Source organism: Alligator sinensis, unplaced genomic scaffold (assembly GCF_000455745.1).
Source record: "Alligator sinensis unplaced genomic scaffold, ASM45574v1 scaffold858_1, whole genome shotgun sequence".
Taxonomy (NCBI): Eukaryota; Metazoa; Chordata; order Crocodylia; family Alligatoridae; genus Alligator; species Alligator sinensis.
In genome coordinates, this window is record NW_005842079.1 from 805,555 (window position 1) to 821,000 (window position 15,446).

General features: G+C 51.5%; 1 protein-coding gene across 6 annotated transcripts in view; it reads right to left on the minus strand.

The window, feature by feature from the left end:
- Window positions 1-810: 810 nt before the first annotated feature.
- Window positions 811-15,446, minus strand: part of HYAL3 (hyaluronoglucosaminidase 3) — a 23,160-nt gene continuing 8,524 nt past the window's right edge. The window contains exons 1-4 of one of the 6 annotated variants that reach the window (XM_014520032.2): window positions 13,919-13,932; window positions 4,776-5,759; window positions 3,092-3,181; window positions 811-2,596 (exon numbers count right to left, since the gene is read on the minus strand). In XM_014520032.2, coding sequence (XP_014375518.1) covers window positions 2,162-2,596; window positions 3,092-3,181; window positions 4,776-5,759; window positions 13,919-13,927 — 1,518 coding nt within the window. In that variant the 5' untranslated portion in view covers window positions 13,928-13,932 and the 3' untranslated portion in view covers window positions 811-2,161. Of the gene's footprint in view, window positions 2,597-3,091; window positions 3,182-4,775; window positions 5,760-6,681; window positions 6,704-6,876; window positions 6,973-7,400; window positions 7,586-7,658; window positions 7,757-13,918; window positions 13,933-15,446 lie in introns of those variants that run through there. The other 5 variants (XM_014520033.2, XM_014520031.2, XM_025204352.1 and 2 more) reach the window with 5 other exon arrangements.

Below are 15,446 nucleotides of genomic sequence, written 5' to 3' on the forward strand. Positions count from 1 at the left end.
CTTGGCTTCATGTCTGAGTGGGATTTGGGCATCCTGGATACTCCTAGTCTGCTCAGACCACTGGGACATGCTGCCTTTGGCATGAAACTTTCTTTGTTATGCCTTCATATTGGAAGGGCTGCCCATGGGCCCAGATGTATCACCTCAGCTGCCCACGAATGGGAGAATCCCACCTGGACTGGGAGTCCTGCAGGGAGGCAACATTGCCTCTCCTCCAGCTGAGATAGAGCCTGGGTTAATCTTAGACACCCTCCTTGTCTTTTCCAATCAGCTCTGGTCAAACTGCTCTACTGCTGTCAGTGGGAGTTTGGAGTACATAGAGGACATCCCCTGGGAGAGAGCCCCTGGGTGGAATTGCGTCCCCCCACATACATTATTACAAGTCTTGGTTCTGTCCGGGCTGAGCACAGACGGTGAGAGGCACCTCAGGCAAACAACTGGCACCAAGCTCAAACCCCACTTAAACCTTCCAACAATGCTGAAACTCAGTGGTCTCTATAAACCAGAAAGCCAAAACCCACCTCTTTCTGCCTTCTCTGGTGATACACCATCACTTGCGGGGCTGTTGGTTCAGCCTGGGACCTGCATACCATCCTGTAAATAAAGCTACAAGCTAAAGTATCTGTGCAGATTCCTAGAGTCTATGAGCCGTAACAAATTGTCCAAACTCCCTTCAAGGATTCCCAGCCTGACCCCACTGAAAGTGAGAGTACAGGAAATTGGCTGTGATAAGGCCTCTGTTCAGCTAGCAATGAAAGGAACATGTTCTAAATAGGTTTTATTTAAATTAAGTAAATCTGTGCTAAGACACATGTAACAACCAGCCACCCAATTTCATCTGTGGGCACAGGGCTGAGACATAACATGGAAGAGGAGCATATTGGTATACTGAGGTAGAGGGGGTCAGATCAAATCCTGGCAGGCTGCATTTAACTGAAATCTTCTCCCTCTTCTGAGATCATGGACTGGCTCAGGGACAGCTGTTAATTTTAGCTGTGGGAGCATCAGGTCTGAGCTCATCAGCACCGAACTTCCGAGAGGTGTTATTGAAAGCAGAAAGGAGGTTGGCTCTGCCTGAACAGAGCCACAAGACTCGGGATGACTCGATGACTTAAGAGTGAAAAGCCCAAGTGGGTCTTGGCCCATTTCAGAGGTGGGAATGATGAGTTTGAGTGTGAGACCAAGTGCCAGCATCAAGGGCATTTGAGTCTATGGCTCTTGGTTTGGTCCCGTCAGTGGAGAACAGTGACAGAAGACATTCCCCAGTATTGCTGTGAAAGCCCTTTCCCACCCTGACTTGAGAAGGCAGCACAGGGAGGTTGAGCTCATGCTGTCCCTCCACAGCAGTGTCAGCCTGCCTAGACTTGTACTCTGGTGGCACCTGGGGCAGGCAGGAAACTGTGGGAAGGAGCTGGGGGCAGTTTTCCATTTCCCATTTTTGATGTTTCACCCAAATTCTGATCAGCTTTATTGTGGCCATTTGTGCAGCCTCGGGAGGAGGGGACTAGTCTGCTCTGACTGCCCAGAGCTGGCTGTTGCCCAGGGGTATTGGACATTTGAACCACTGTCTCCCCTTGCTCTATACCTCCAGCATCGTCCCTGCCAAACTTCCCCAATAAACCTACACTGCCTGCAACACAGCCAGAGAAAGATGAGGTAGCTTGTCTCTACTCTGCTGAGTATCAGCAGCTCTGCTAGTGTTGGCCCCCATAGGAAACAACAGTCTCCTTAGAGGAGCCCCTGGTGGAATTACTCCTTTACCTCAAGTCAAAGGGGAGTGTGTTTTCAGGGCAAAAGGGTGCAGGTTCCCTCCCCATTGCTAGAGTCAAGGCTGGGCATGCTACAACAAGATGGCTTGGGGACAAGGGGAAAAACCCCTAGACAGTCAAGATAAAAGCATTCAGTGACAGGCTATAAGGGCCCTGGCATCCCTTGCCCTGTGTTGTGAGACCATTGATCATTTTATTTGTATGCAGAAACACTTTTGATTACTGGGGGAGGGGATGGGGACTCTCACTGCACCTTTGGAGCAGCAGACCAGCAGCTGGCAGATCCAACAAAGAGCTGTCATGAGCAAATAGATGCAGCATCCTCCCTGCCGCCCCCAGCCCAGGAACAGTCTGAAGGCTGTGGGGCCACTGTTCTCTGGACAACAGGATCATCAAAGATCTGTCTTCTCATTGTAAGCAAAGTTAGTGCAGTCCTCTGAACTTGGTAAGGTGTTTCCGTCCTGCCCTGTAACACAGACATCCTGACTCTGTGATGGCAGAATGGAGAGTGGGTTCCTGACAGGCTCAGTCCATACCTGTTTCTCACAGTTGGCACCTGTCCACCTGTGGTAGCAGTGGCACTGAAACAGCTGCCACACCCCATGCCCCAACTGGTCCATGCTCAGGTGGTTGGTCAGCACAGGCTCCTCTGCCTGCTGCTCTGGGTCAAGGTGAAGGAAGGCACCAAGCTCCTGAGGGTGCTGTCTCACACAGCGCCCGTGTCCATGACACAGCTGGCGGCTGCACTGTTGGGCAGCTGTTGTCACATTCATTACATATGGCCCCAGGGTGCTGGTTATGTAATCATGGAGGCTCTTGCAGCTGTCCTGGGGAGGAAGAGTCCATTAAAGATGCTGGATTCACTGGAGAACAAACTCCTCTACAACTATAACCCTGTTCCCCTCCTGTCTGTCCTTGAGGATCCTACTGCTAAGGCAGGATGGGAGCTGGACCCCAGTGACTACTGCCTCATAAGCCTTCCTGCTGGGTGTCAACATAAAGCAGCAGCCAGTGCTAATTATGAAGCCTGATTCTGAAAAATGCAAATCTGCCCCTTGAAAAGAGATCTGAGAACCTACCAGCTCATCTCAGCCAACCACCCAACCCTCAATGAACACTCTCCGTACAGGTAACTGCACTGGCAGCTTCTGACTATGTAGGTGAGACATAGACCATAGGAGTCAGCGCAATTCCTGCTAAAGAGGTTGAAAGCCACTCAGCAAACACACAGGCTAGTGCAGTTCCCAAGCACCTAGGTGAGGCCCTTGGACCAAAGGAGAAGAGGCTGCTTAGTGCCCAGCAGGGCTGCCTGGGATACTTACAGCCAAATGGGAGTAGGAACTGTCCCCCCACAGGACCACGCCAGCAACACCAAGGGCCGCACTCTCCCCAATGGTATTAACCAGATCAGCCTGACCAAACAGAGAAAGGAATGTAGAAGAAAGATGTTAGACAAGGGAAGCAACTTCAGGATTTAGGAGGTAAGACCCAGGGTGAGAACATACGACTCTTGGTTCAACTTGCAAGAGCTGCAGGCCCAGTCTGTGTCCCTGCTGGGCTCCCCTGGCACTCTGGGGCATGTTACTTTATAGGCAACAATTGCATTGCCATTCACAAGTATGGTGAATTCATGGTGTCTCTGTCACCCTGAGTGCAAGACATCAGCAGTAAGGCTGAGTGAAACGGCACCGTTCTGTTTCGAGTTGCATTTCGACGTTTCGACGGAACAGTGTTTCGTTTCAAATTTAATTTCAATTTGAAACCACTGTTCCGTTTCGTTTGGTCAAAACAGTTTTGCTGTTTCAATGCTGTTTCAGCGCTTTCAACGCTTTGCCCATAGGCTATAATGGGGAAGCTCAAAACAGCCTATAACTTTGTCATTTCTGGCCTGATTTGGATGAAACTTGCAGGAATAGTAGCCCCTTCTGAGGGCATAAAGCCTGCCATGTTTCAAGGAGTTAGGTGCAGGGGTTTCAGGGAAACTGCACCTCAAACTCCTGAAAGCAAAACATGTCATATGTATGTGTTAAGCCAAAGCAGGGTCAAAACTGCAGGGGTGGTAGCCCCTGATGAGGCCACAAAGCCTGCCAAGTTTCAAGGGGATAGGTGCAGGGTTTTGGGGGAAACTGCACCTCAAACTGGGGACAAGCAAAACTCATGACATGGGTGACACTGTGTGTTAAGGCGCAGCGGGGTGAAAGCTGCAGGCCTGCTAGCCCCTGCTGCGGCCACAAAGCCTGCCAGCTGTCGAGGAGATCGGTGCAGGGGTTCTGGACCTCTGGCTGCTGACAGGCAAAACTGGAACACACAGCTCAGCAACTGACACCAAGGCAGAAAGCAGGGCAGCTCAAACAATGCTGCCTTCTATGTAGTTTTTCCATCCCTCCCCCAGAGCACTGGGATTGGAAGGGACCTCAGGGAAGGATGACAGTCACTGGCCAACTACACAGTCAATAATGAAAGCACTCCTTCTCCCACCTTCCCCACTCTTCCCCCTCCCTCTCCCTACTGTAGTTTCTGTTTCCCTGCAGGCAAGCCCAGCTTGAGCTTTGAAACTCAAAACGTTTCGAAAATTTCAAAACATTTTGACTTGCCTCGTTTGGTTTTGAGGCTGTTTTGAAGCTCTCTGTTTCATTTCGATTTTGTTGTTTCGAGCTCAAAACAAGTCGAAACAGCGTCAAAATAAAACTGCCGGAGAAATTTCACACAGCCCTAATCAGCAGTGTCCAAGAAATCCCTCTGCAGCCATAGAACCATGACAGTACCAGGGATGTGAGGGGGGCACTGAGGGTGACCACAAGGAACGAACACAATGGCTACCTTGACATGTGGATTGTACTGGCATACTCTTATAACCATCTGCCCCAACTACAATGCAGCCCCACAGGCTCTGGGTGGAGGGTGCAAGCCTACCATAATCTACCCCACACTTCCACAAATGCAAGAGTAAGCAAGTCTAACCTCCAGACCCTCTGCAAGCAATGCAGACACCTTCTCAGCACTTACCTCAGACAGGTATTTGGGGGAGAGCCTATAGGAAACCCTGGAATATGCTATCACAGGCAAGCTCCACTCCAAGTTGAACCGTGCCACCCGGAAGGCCTCCAGCAGGCGGTGGTGGACATAGCGCCGGCGCTCAGACTCTGGCAGTTTGGGCGGAAGATAGATGCTCGGGTAGAGTGCAGTGGACACCTCCCACAGCCACGTGAGCTGGTTGTTTCGTGCCATCTCTAGCAGGCTGCATTTGCCAGTGTAGTTGTCCTCTTTCTCCCAGTTGTTGTTGAAACAGTTGGGGAACCCATAGAAGCCCCAGAAGCCCCCTGGTCTCAGCGCCTTCCCCAGTGTCAACGTCCTCTCCATGAGCACTTGTGCTGCTTCCTCAAATTCCACCTCAGCCAAGAGGGCTCGTTTCTTGACTGGCAACTCTGGAAACCTCTCCCAGACCCACTGCACAGAGGTCTCCCTGTATAATCTCTTGGTGCCCCAGTTCCGTACCCAGAGCGGTCTCCACTCCTCCCAGTCCACCACTGCCAGACCATGGAAGTCCTGGTGCATAAGCTCACAGATTTTCAATGAGGCCTGCTCTAGGTGCCTCTTGAGGTGGACTTTCTGGGGTATCCCACCATGGTAGGGTTTCCCCTCTTGGGAGATGTATGGATAAAGTCCAAACTTGTTCTTGTAGAAGATGGTCATGTTTTGTCCCTGGAACTCATTGCCTTGATTCTCCACAATGCCATAGTCCCCAAGAGGCAAGGCGACCCCAAATCGCTGTTGGCACTTTGTCGTGGGCATGTTCCAAACCACAACAAATGGCTTGTCCTGGACAATGGGGTCAGGAGATGGTCTCTCCCAACCATGCCCCCTGAGGGACTGGCCAGCTCCAATGCAGCGCATGACACAGATCCAAAAGATGAGGACCACAGTCATGGTGGATGCCCTGTGATTATGACTGGCCTGGGGTCCTTCCTGCTGTGTTTCAGAATGAGTGCCCTGGAAGGGGAGAGGAAAACACAATCAAAATGAGATTAGCGAACCCAGGCAACCTCAGCATAAAGCAAGACAGATTGCTCCTCTTTCTCATCCATAAGAAGGTCCCCTCTCTTCAGCCTTCTCCTATCATAATAGGACTGACCATTCTGGCCTGCCCCAGAAGAAAGCCTGGCAAATGAAGGCCACAGGCTTATTCCACAGAATTCAGTGAAAAGGCCTAGAAGCATGTAAGTGAGGTCATACTGACATCACAAAGAGCTGCTGGGAAGGAGGCTGCAAGCAGTTTTATTCCCAGAGATTAAGCAAGAACAACCCAGGTCTATTGTGCCCTGTTCTATATCTGTCCTCCTCTACCTCACTCCTAATTATGGATATATATCAGCATTTCTCTGAGTGCCCTGTCCCCAAACAGTCCTGAACCCAGTCTTTGCCAGCTCACAAGCATCTCCACTGCTTCCTGCTGCCTGGGAAGAGAAGGACACTTCATTCAATAGCAGGATTTTCCACTTGGGTCCTTGCTTCTGCCTCCACAGCATAGATCATAGGGCTGGAAGGGACCTCAAGGATCACCAAATCCAATCTCTGCCCCCTACTTTCTTTCTTTTTTCCCCTATGCAGGGAAATGGCCATGACTCCAGCCTGATACCAGCCACAAGCATCATCCCATTATCACTGCAGCTGGAAAAGGGACCTTTTGAAACAGCTGAGCTCAGTTCCCAGCTCTGCAGACTCTGTTTCTGGCCCTAGGCAAGTTGGTTAGGCTGGGATGGGCAAAGGGGCTCAGGATAGCTCACTCCAGCTGATGCTGCCTTAGGCTCCTCTGGAGTTTCCTCTGCTTCCCAACTTGTAAAATGAGGAAAAGAGTCTGTCCTTCTTCCCATGCCCTGTGACTCTGTGGTCCTTGGGGCACCGATTGTCTCACCCTATGCTCCTGCAGCAACAAGCCTGATGGGGTCCTGATCCTGGTCAGGCACCACTGCAACTGTTTCTTTCTTTCTCCTCTCTGAGCTTTTGGTGGCTCAGTGCTCAGACAGCTGATAGTGTTCTGTTTGCAACACCCTAGGCCACTCCCTCTGAGAAAGGCCAAGCAGCAGAGAGGGACATGTTCCCCACCTACCAAAGGAAGCAAAGGTGGGAAGTTGACCCTGCATGTACATCAAGGAGTGAAGCCCCAAATTACAGAGAGCCTGAGGGAAGATTATCCAAGGCAACTGAAGGCAACAGAAGGCAAGAGAGTTAGACATTAAATCCCTCTCTGCCCCCTAAGGTGCAGGTCCAGAGGGAAGATGGCAATAAAATAACCAGTCTAAGGTGCTCCCTGAAGCTCCTCCAATAGCTGTGGAGCCTCAGGCAGAATCAATGGAAACACTTCCACTGGCTAAATCAGGGTCTAGGTCACAGAGCTGGGGCAGCAGGTGCCAGCAATGCTGGGATCTTCAAAGGGAGAGGATTAGGAGTGGGGTCAGGCTCAGGTGCCCCATGACCACCCAGGGACATGCTGTAATCCCCCTTGCAATGCACTGCCTGGGCTCTCATGGCCTCGCAGAACCCTGCAGACATGCTCTAATCCCCCCTGAAATACCTGCCTAGGCTGTAACACAGCTCAGTTACAACTGACCTTGTTGCTTGAATTTCACCTACCTTTTCCATGTCTACTTTCAAAGCCTGTGCCACTCCACATACGCATTTTCCCAATGAAAATATGCCAGTGCTTTAGGCAGACGCTGCACTAGCAAGCACAGACCAATGCCGCAAGTGCCCTGACAGCAGCAACCCCATGGGCGCAACCCAGCCCTTTCCAGGGCTCCTCCAATAACAGGCTTCCACATGCATTTCAGCAGTAGTAGCACAGGCTGTGCAGCCCCATCAGCCCTGCAATAACCACGGGCATTTACTCACCTCAGCTCAGGCTGTTAGCAAAGCTTGATTTATGCCACTAGAAGCACAAACACAGCTGAAGCTGGAGGCATAACTCCAAGCTGGCAGCTGTAGTAGACTATTATCCTGCCATGTGAACCAACCACAGGAAGAGGAGGCAAAGATACACCCTCCCAGTGTGAGTTGCAGGTGCTCTTTCACAAGTCTAGGGTAACCAGCCAGAGCACCAGTCCTGTACATGGGTGTAGAAGTGTGGTTGGGAAAGAGCATTTCTACTATGGGAACTTCCAAAAGCAGCTCAGCAATGTCCTTGCCTGGGGACATCATGTGACCCAAACGTCTTCAGCAAGGATCCCAGACCACCTGAGGCCCTGCTCCATCAGTAGAGGCAGCCGCTAGAGGGCTTGGATCATGCAGCATTACAGAGAGGCTGGCTGGCACAGACAGCTGCTTCATAACCAGAACCCCCACTTCCTGGGCTTCCTAACGCATCCCCTTCACATTTGTTACACCAGAAGTCATGGTATTGTCTGGGCTAGCTTGAAGCTTCACCTAGAGAAAACATTTTCATATCCTGCATCCCAGGCCAACTTACCAGGGAGATGATGCAGGACACCAGCTGTAGAGTATGTTATATCAACAGCCACATGACTTTAATGGGGGAGGCCTCCAATGAGCTTCTGGCACCCAAGCGCAGTGGCTCATGTTATCATCTCAGCCAGTTCCTACACTGGCCCATGATGGCATTGTTGGGAGGCAAAGGTACTGCAGCTCCTTCCATTTGGCAAGCCGCAAATACACCTGCAGGTCAGTGCAATTGCCCACCTGTGCGACTGCCCTTCCTGGGCACTAGGAGCACATGGGGATGGGTGGATAAGGAAGGAGGTCACGGGTCAGTTGATCCCCTTCCCCCCAAATATCCCAGCACTTCGGATTGACCTAAAACAACACACACCATCTCTTCCCAACTCAAGGACCCACTTGAACCCTCCCAAGGAATCTCTACATAGAGATCCTGTGAGCCTACTGGGAGAGCGGATTGAGTGGATCCGTGGCACAGGCAAGGGTTTCTATCCCAAAGGTTGGCTGTGTTTCACTGGCAGAAGAAACAACTCCATTAGAGCAGCCACACAAGCTTTGTGCAAGGACGACAAGTGAAGCCTATGCATGAGAAAGCCTTGAGACAGTTCAGGGACTAATTCCATTTTACTCAGAGCACAGAGCTTCAGGGACGAGCTTCCAGCTCAGACCCATCTCTCTGGTACCTGGCCTCTCACAGCAGAGGGTAGTGGGACTTCTCCACACCCAGGAAGACCATGATACAAGACCCAGGCTTCCTTCTGTCAACCTTAAAGGAGACCCAGCCATTCCAAGGCACTTGAAGGCAAGAACTGTTGTATCTTTGTCATCACCTTGGCTCCAGAGGCTGTGAGTCCCTTCTGCAGTTGTTTAGGCCATGCCATGCTTGGTACCAGGAGGCAATACCATCTGGGAACTGGAAAGGCAGGTGGAACCACAGGGTCCCAGTGTCCAGCATCCTGAATAAAAAGTCCCTTTTCCATTAATTACAGAGACCAGGCACTTTTCTGCAGTAAGGAGCCTCAATGTGATGCTGGCAGCACAGGAGTCCATGGCCTAAGATAATCCAACCCCTTTCATTGTGCTTTAACAACAAACTCCTCCTTAGACTGCCGCACCTTGCTAATCCACACACACAAAACCAGCAGCATCTCTCCACCCTCAGATCTATGGAAGACCAACAGAGCTATGGTTAGAGCCCACAGTACTGAAATGTGCCCTCATCTCAGTTATGAAACAGTCTGAGAACTGGTTCCCATCATATCATGAAGCAACTTCCTGGGTTAAAAGTTGACCTGAAATTGTTCCAAAAAAAGAACAAGCACCATCTGAGGAAGGTGCTGGCCTGGGTTGAAGCCCTGAATTTACCCGCTTCCTTGCAAAATCTGCTTTTACAACAGGATCTCCCGGCAAAGAAGGCAAACCTCTATCTGAAAAGCGGAAAGGAGTCTGCTTTCTAGTGTCTCTCTGGCCACTCCTACTGCTGGTGCCACAACTTCCTGGAGCCATTGTGTTCCCCTCTCCCAGGGCCAGCAAAGGGTCACTCAAGATACGTGCAAGCCTAGGATAGCGCACACAGGGCTTCTGCACCTTGTTTGCAAAAGCACCTGGGGAAAAGGAGCAAATTCCTTCTCCAAAGCTCATCCTAAGGGCTCTTGTGCCTGTAAATTTATAGGACCCCAGTTTAATTAACCCCAGTTCACCCCAGTTTAATTAACCCCACCCCTGGGACGTTCTCCAAAGAAGACAAGTCAGACACAGTCAGTTGCGAGATAAAATATGAGAGTAAGAAGAGGCAATGTTGCAGAGATGGGAGTGTGGGGGAAGAAGGAAGCAGGGGCGGGGGGGGGGAAAGTAGGCCAGCTCCCAGATAAGGGAAGAGGACTAGAAGCTCCTGCTCCTGAGCCCTGGCTGGAAGGTCCCTCCCACACCAACCCCTGCCTTGTGCAGCAAGTGCCTGGGGCAGAGCCCATGGTCCTGGGCTTTGGTGGTTGCTGCATTGGTCAGGAGGAGAACATTTTCCCTCCTGCTGGTACAGAGGGTTTTGTTTGTTTGCTTTTGTATTTGTTTTTTAGTCTTTTCTCAGAAGCAGAGGGTGTTGGCTGCAGCCAAGGCTGGGGATTTTGGCTGGGGTGCATCAGTGCTGCTGCTGGGACTTAAAACTTCCTGGCTAGAGAGTCTTGCCCCTCTGCTTGGGGTCAGACCAATTGCCATTTGTGTGGTCAGGAAGGAATTTTACCCCATGGTCAGATTGGTGCAGACTGTGGGGTTTTTGCCTTCCTCTGTAGTAAGGGATGAGGCCCTCTTTCTGGGTTCTCTTGAGCAAATTCTTAACAACTTTTGCAGCTGCAGGATATTGGCCAACATGGTCCCCATGCTTCACCAGTGGCAGATTTGGGTGTTATGTCTTGTGTTATGTCAGGGTTAAGTGTGCAATTTTGCTAAGAGTTTAAACAATAGATTTGTCTAGGATGGTTTGGATAGGGAAGATCATGCCTCAGATAGGGGGTTGGACCACACCTTGCAAGGTCCTTTCCAGCCCTGCTTCTCTATGGGCACAGACAGAAGTGCAGCTCCCAGCTGTAACTCGGAATGCTTTGCAGAAACTGTTCTGAATTACAACAATCCCCCAAACCAAAAAGAAGTTCAGCGTTTTGTATTTTTTTTTTTTTTTTACGGAGGGAGGTACAGGAGAAGCCTGCAGCTGGTTTCCCTTTGCAATGGCCCTTCCTCCCTCCCACCTGTCCCTGTTTTTAGAATGGGAGGGGTGAAATGGGGGGGAAAGGAGCAGAAGGAGCTCATTCTAGGGTTTCCCCAGCCAGTGCTGCAGGGTGGGGTGAGTGAACCAGATCCCCCCCAACTTGGGGGCGGGGGGGGGGGGGGGCTCCAGTACACCCACCCCACCCTCCAACAAGAATTGAAAAAAACCCAGACCAAACTCCTTCTGCTCCCTTTGCTCTCTCCAATTCTGAAAACAGCTTGAAGGATGGCAGGCAGCACAGACACAAGTTACAGAAGACGCTATGCTTTGAAATGTCTTCATCTGAACCCACTTACAATGAGGGTTCATATTTTTGCCCAATCAGCCATTTTTTAAGCAGTCTACAGCCAAGAACTTGTGTCTCATCATGGCTATAGACTGCTTTCTGTGGCCAGATTTGGTGAAAATGGTATTTCTGTCTGCACCCTAGGACTCTATGATCGTCATCTGGGAGGTAAGGCTAGGGAGGTAAGGCTGCTGGTGGTGGCTTAACAGGACCTAGCCCCTCCCCCTCTCAGTACTGGCAACTGCTGAGCCCCGGGCTCGGGTCTTGCACCGATCACGCTGATGAGTAAATCCTGTGCTCAGGGTTGTAATCCCTTCTCTAGGACTGATGGTTTAGAGCTAATTGCTGTGCAGTTACAGGGTAAGAATGAAACCCTTGGACCTTAAGGGATTTTATAAGAGCAATAGGACTAGTTTGAATGATCATAGCTAGAGGTTACAGCATTCTCTTGAAGGACAAGGGGAAAGAGCAACCTTTCCCTCTGAGCTGGCAGTGGACAGCAGGTAACCTCCAGCTTCATAACCTAGCAGATGGTGCAGCAGACTGGGACTGAGGAGACTTGAATTCTGTTCCTGCCTCTGCCAATGATCCGCTAGATAACAAGCTTGGGCCAGTTGCGTATTCTACCTTGTGCCTTAGTTTGCTCATCTTTAAAAATGACAAAACTGACCTTTTGTAAAATGCTACAAATGAAAATTACTGCAAGAGAGAGGCTGATCACCTACATGAGTTCAGCATCCAGTTCTCAGGACACCCTAGTCCAGGGGTAGGCAACATTTTTTGGCCGGAGTGCTGAAAAAACCACAATGTCTACCTTGGACGGTGCCAGAGTGCAGACATGTGGAGCCCAGAGCAGCTGTTTGCAGCCGGCCCATGGATCCCGGTCTGCTTGCAGCAGGGCTTGCAGTCTTCCAGCTGCCTGCTGGGAGCGGCCTGGGCTGTTGGTGGTGTGCTGAGCAAAATGGCCTTGCGTGCCATACTCGGCACACATGCTGTGGGTTGCTGACCCCTGCCGTAGTCACTGGACCAAGCTTCTAATGTCTGTTCACCATGGTCCAGATGCTAAGCCCTTTGAGGACAGCGAAAGTCTTCCCTCGACACAGATAGCTGGACTTGGACAGCAGCTCTGGCTGAGGATCCCTGGGTGACTCGTTGCATCCTGTCACTCTCTCATGACTGGCCCTGGTGACTAAAATCAGCTCCATCTCACCACCAAGGCAGCCACTGTTTCACTTCAAGCTCGTGCTTCTGATGCAGTAGGTCGCAGGTTCAGACCCTGCTGATGAGTCCCCTTCACATGCATCCACTGAGTTTTGTGAAGACACCCCAAGCAGAGCCAATGAGCTCAGGCTCCTCCTCAAGGTGCCATTAAACATGAACCATCAGTAACCTCAGCACCTTTTCCATGCACAGGAGGCTCAGACTAGGGGTCTCTAACCTGTTCTTCGGGGCCATAATGGGTATGTGGGGACTGAACTGCCCAGTCACAGGCTGTGTATCCCCAAGCTTGAAAAACAGGGCTCATGGACTGAAAAGCCTCTCCCCAGCCAGCTCTGGAGAACCTCCCCTTTTTGAAGCCCACACTGAGCCACTTTGGAAGTACTCCTCTCATGGCTGAGGTGGGAGTGAACCCGAGCATGGCAAGCCCAATTCACCAGGCTCCTCAGAGAAATGCTAGCAGGAAGAGCAACCCCGTGTTAGGGGATTCCTCCATCGTCCCAACTAACCATTCTTTAACGACACAGAGCACCGGAAAGGGCCCTGCCACATCAGGCAAAGTCATGGAGCCAGGCCTAGTGCCCCAAAACACCTCACCAGGAGCATGTCACTTCAAGGCCAAAGAAACATGTTGTAACACAGCATGAGGAGGAACAGGACGGGGCGGTGCAAGTGCCAGGCAGCAGTGCCACCCACTGGGCAGTGACTGTCCCCTCAGCGGCACCTGCCTCCCCAGGCCCGAGCACCTAGTGTAACTGCTGCTCTGAAGTTGCTGCAAGCAGTGGACACAAGGCTGCAGTGCTCAACTGAACCCTGCTCTGCTAGGAGCAGGCACCCATCTCTGCTCCCACCCAAACTCAACTGGGCACTCAGCTGGGTCTTGCCACCAGAGTCCAAGAAGTCCTCTGCAGGGACAAAGTCTCTCCTTTGTATGGCACAGCTACATGCTCTATACGGGGCATTGCCTGCAGCTGGGGATGGGCCCCTGCTGGTTTCAGGGGGCAGGACATGCTGTTCCCTACTTGCACAGCAGTGTCATAACCCTGGCTGCCCCAATGACCCCTTCAAAGTGGGAGGACTAGAAACAGAAGCATGTGTACCAGGGGCCAGTAGTAAAGTGAATGCTGTGGGCCCCTTGCCTATCCCCTCCCACCTACTTCTGTCCCCTGCCCTCCTCATCTCCCCTCTTTTTTCCCCATCCCCTCCCCATTTCCTCCTGAATCTTTCCTCACCAACACACCCTCCTGCCCCAGCCCTCTTCTGTTGTGTGCCATGCTGGATGTTGTCTGCTCAGCACTGGGTGGAGCTGACTTTCATTTCATGGTCATCTCCTTGCCCAAGTTGTGAAGGTCACAACTTATTACCTGCATTCCCCACCATCAGCCCTCCTCCCAAAGGGCCCCCTTCCCTCACCAGCTCCATCTCCTCCCTGCCTACCAAAGCCATGGAGCAAATCCCCGGTGCAGCCAGACTGAAGTCAATGGAGCTGCACCAATTCCCTTCAACAGAAAACTAACTCCTCACATTGTAGCAATAGAAAATCTACAGGGGCTCATTTGCTGACTCCCTTCATGTCTCCTAGTCACTGCCCATGGCTTCAAGATGCATTGCGGCAGGTAAGCCACAGAGCCAGTCATGCGAGCACAGGCTGGTTTGTTTCCATCCACAGATTTAAGAGATCACAACAGAAGCAAGGCATACATTGGTCACTGCAGAGCATAACATGCTCCCAGCACATCGATGACATCCGTGCACATCAATGGCATAGAAGGGGCTGGCTCCAGATTTTAAGGTTGATCCAATCCTGGGCTCAGCAATTGCACACCGTTTCTTTTACAGTGAGATCATGGCAGAGGCCCAGAAGGGCAGGCTCCAGTTTGGTGCCCCTGAAGTTAGAGATCCCTGGTTTATAAGCAAACGTTTTTATTTCCAACTGCCATCCCTGCCCACCACCTCACTTGGGGAGTCAGGAGCCAAGCTGTACCCTCTCCACCTGATACATGATCAAAAAGGAACAATGTATCTACAGACAGGACTCCAGGAGCCCTGTTCTCCAGCTGGGTTACTGGGAAAGCAACTGACCAGAGCTTAGTTACCAACACACATGCTGATGCACAAGCAGACCAGGACTCCCAGCTCCCTTGTGAATCCCTTAGCAGGGCTGAGAGCTGATCCAGTTTGGCCAGAGGGACCATGCCTGGGGGAGCCTTTTTGCAGAGAAGAGCCATGGTTCTCAGCATCCCATGGGAAGAGTGGGAGGCAACTTGCCTCTAATCTTCAAACCGCAGCAGTGTGGGACTTGCACCTCGGCTGATGCTGTTACACTGCTTGCCAGACACTTCCCTGATGATCCAGGAGTGTAGGTGATTTGATGCTTCTCTGCCTTAGATTTCATAGACATTAAGGCTGGAAGGGACCTCGGAAGATCATCGAGTCCAGCCCCCCGCCCAAAGGGCAGGAAGTCAGCTGGGGTCATAGGATCCCAGCAAGATAAGCATCCAGTTTCATCTTGAAGGTGTTCAATGAAGGCGCTTGAACCACCTCCGGTGGCAGGCTGTTCCAGACCTTGGGGGCTCGGACAGTAAAGAAATTCTTCCTTATGTCCAGCCTGAAACGGTCTTGTAGTAGTTTATGACCATTCGACCTAGTCGTCATCCCTTGGGGCGCTCTGGTGAACAAACGTTCCCCCAGATGCTGGTGGTCACCCCTGATAAACTTGTAGGTGGCCATCAGATCACCCCTGAGCCTGCGCTTTTCCAGGCTAAAGAGCCCCAGGGCTCTCAGCCTGTCATCGTAGGGTCTGCTTCCCTGACCTCTGATCATGCGCGTGGCTCTTCTCTGGACTCTCTCAAGCTTCTCCACATCCTTTTTGAATTGTGGAGCCCAAAACTGGACACAGTACTCCAGCTGCGGCCTCACTAAGGCCGAGTACAGGGGGAGAATGACGTCCCGAGATTTGCTTGAG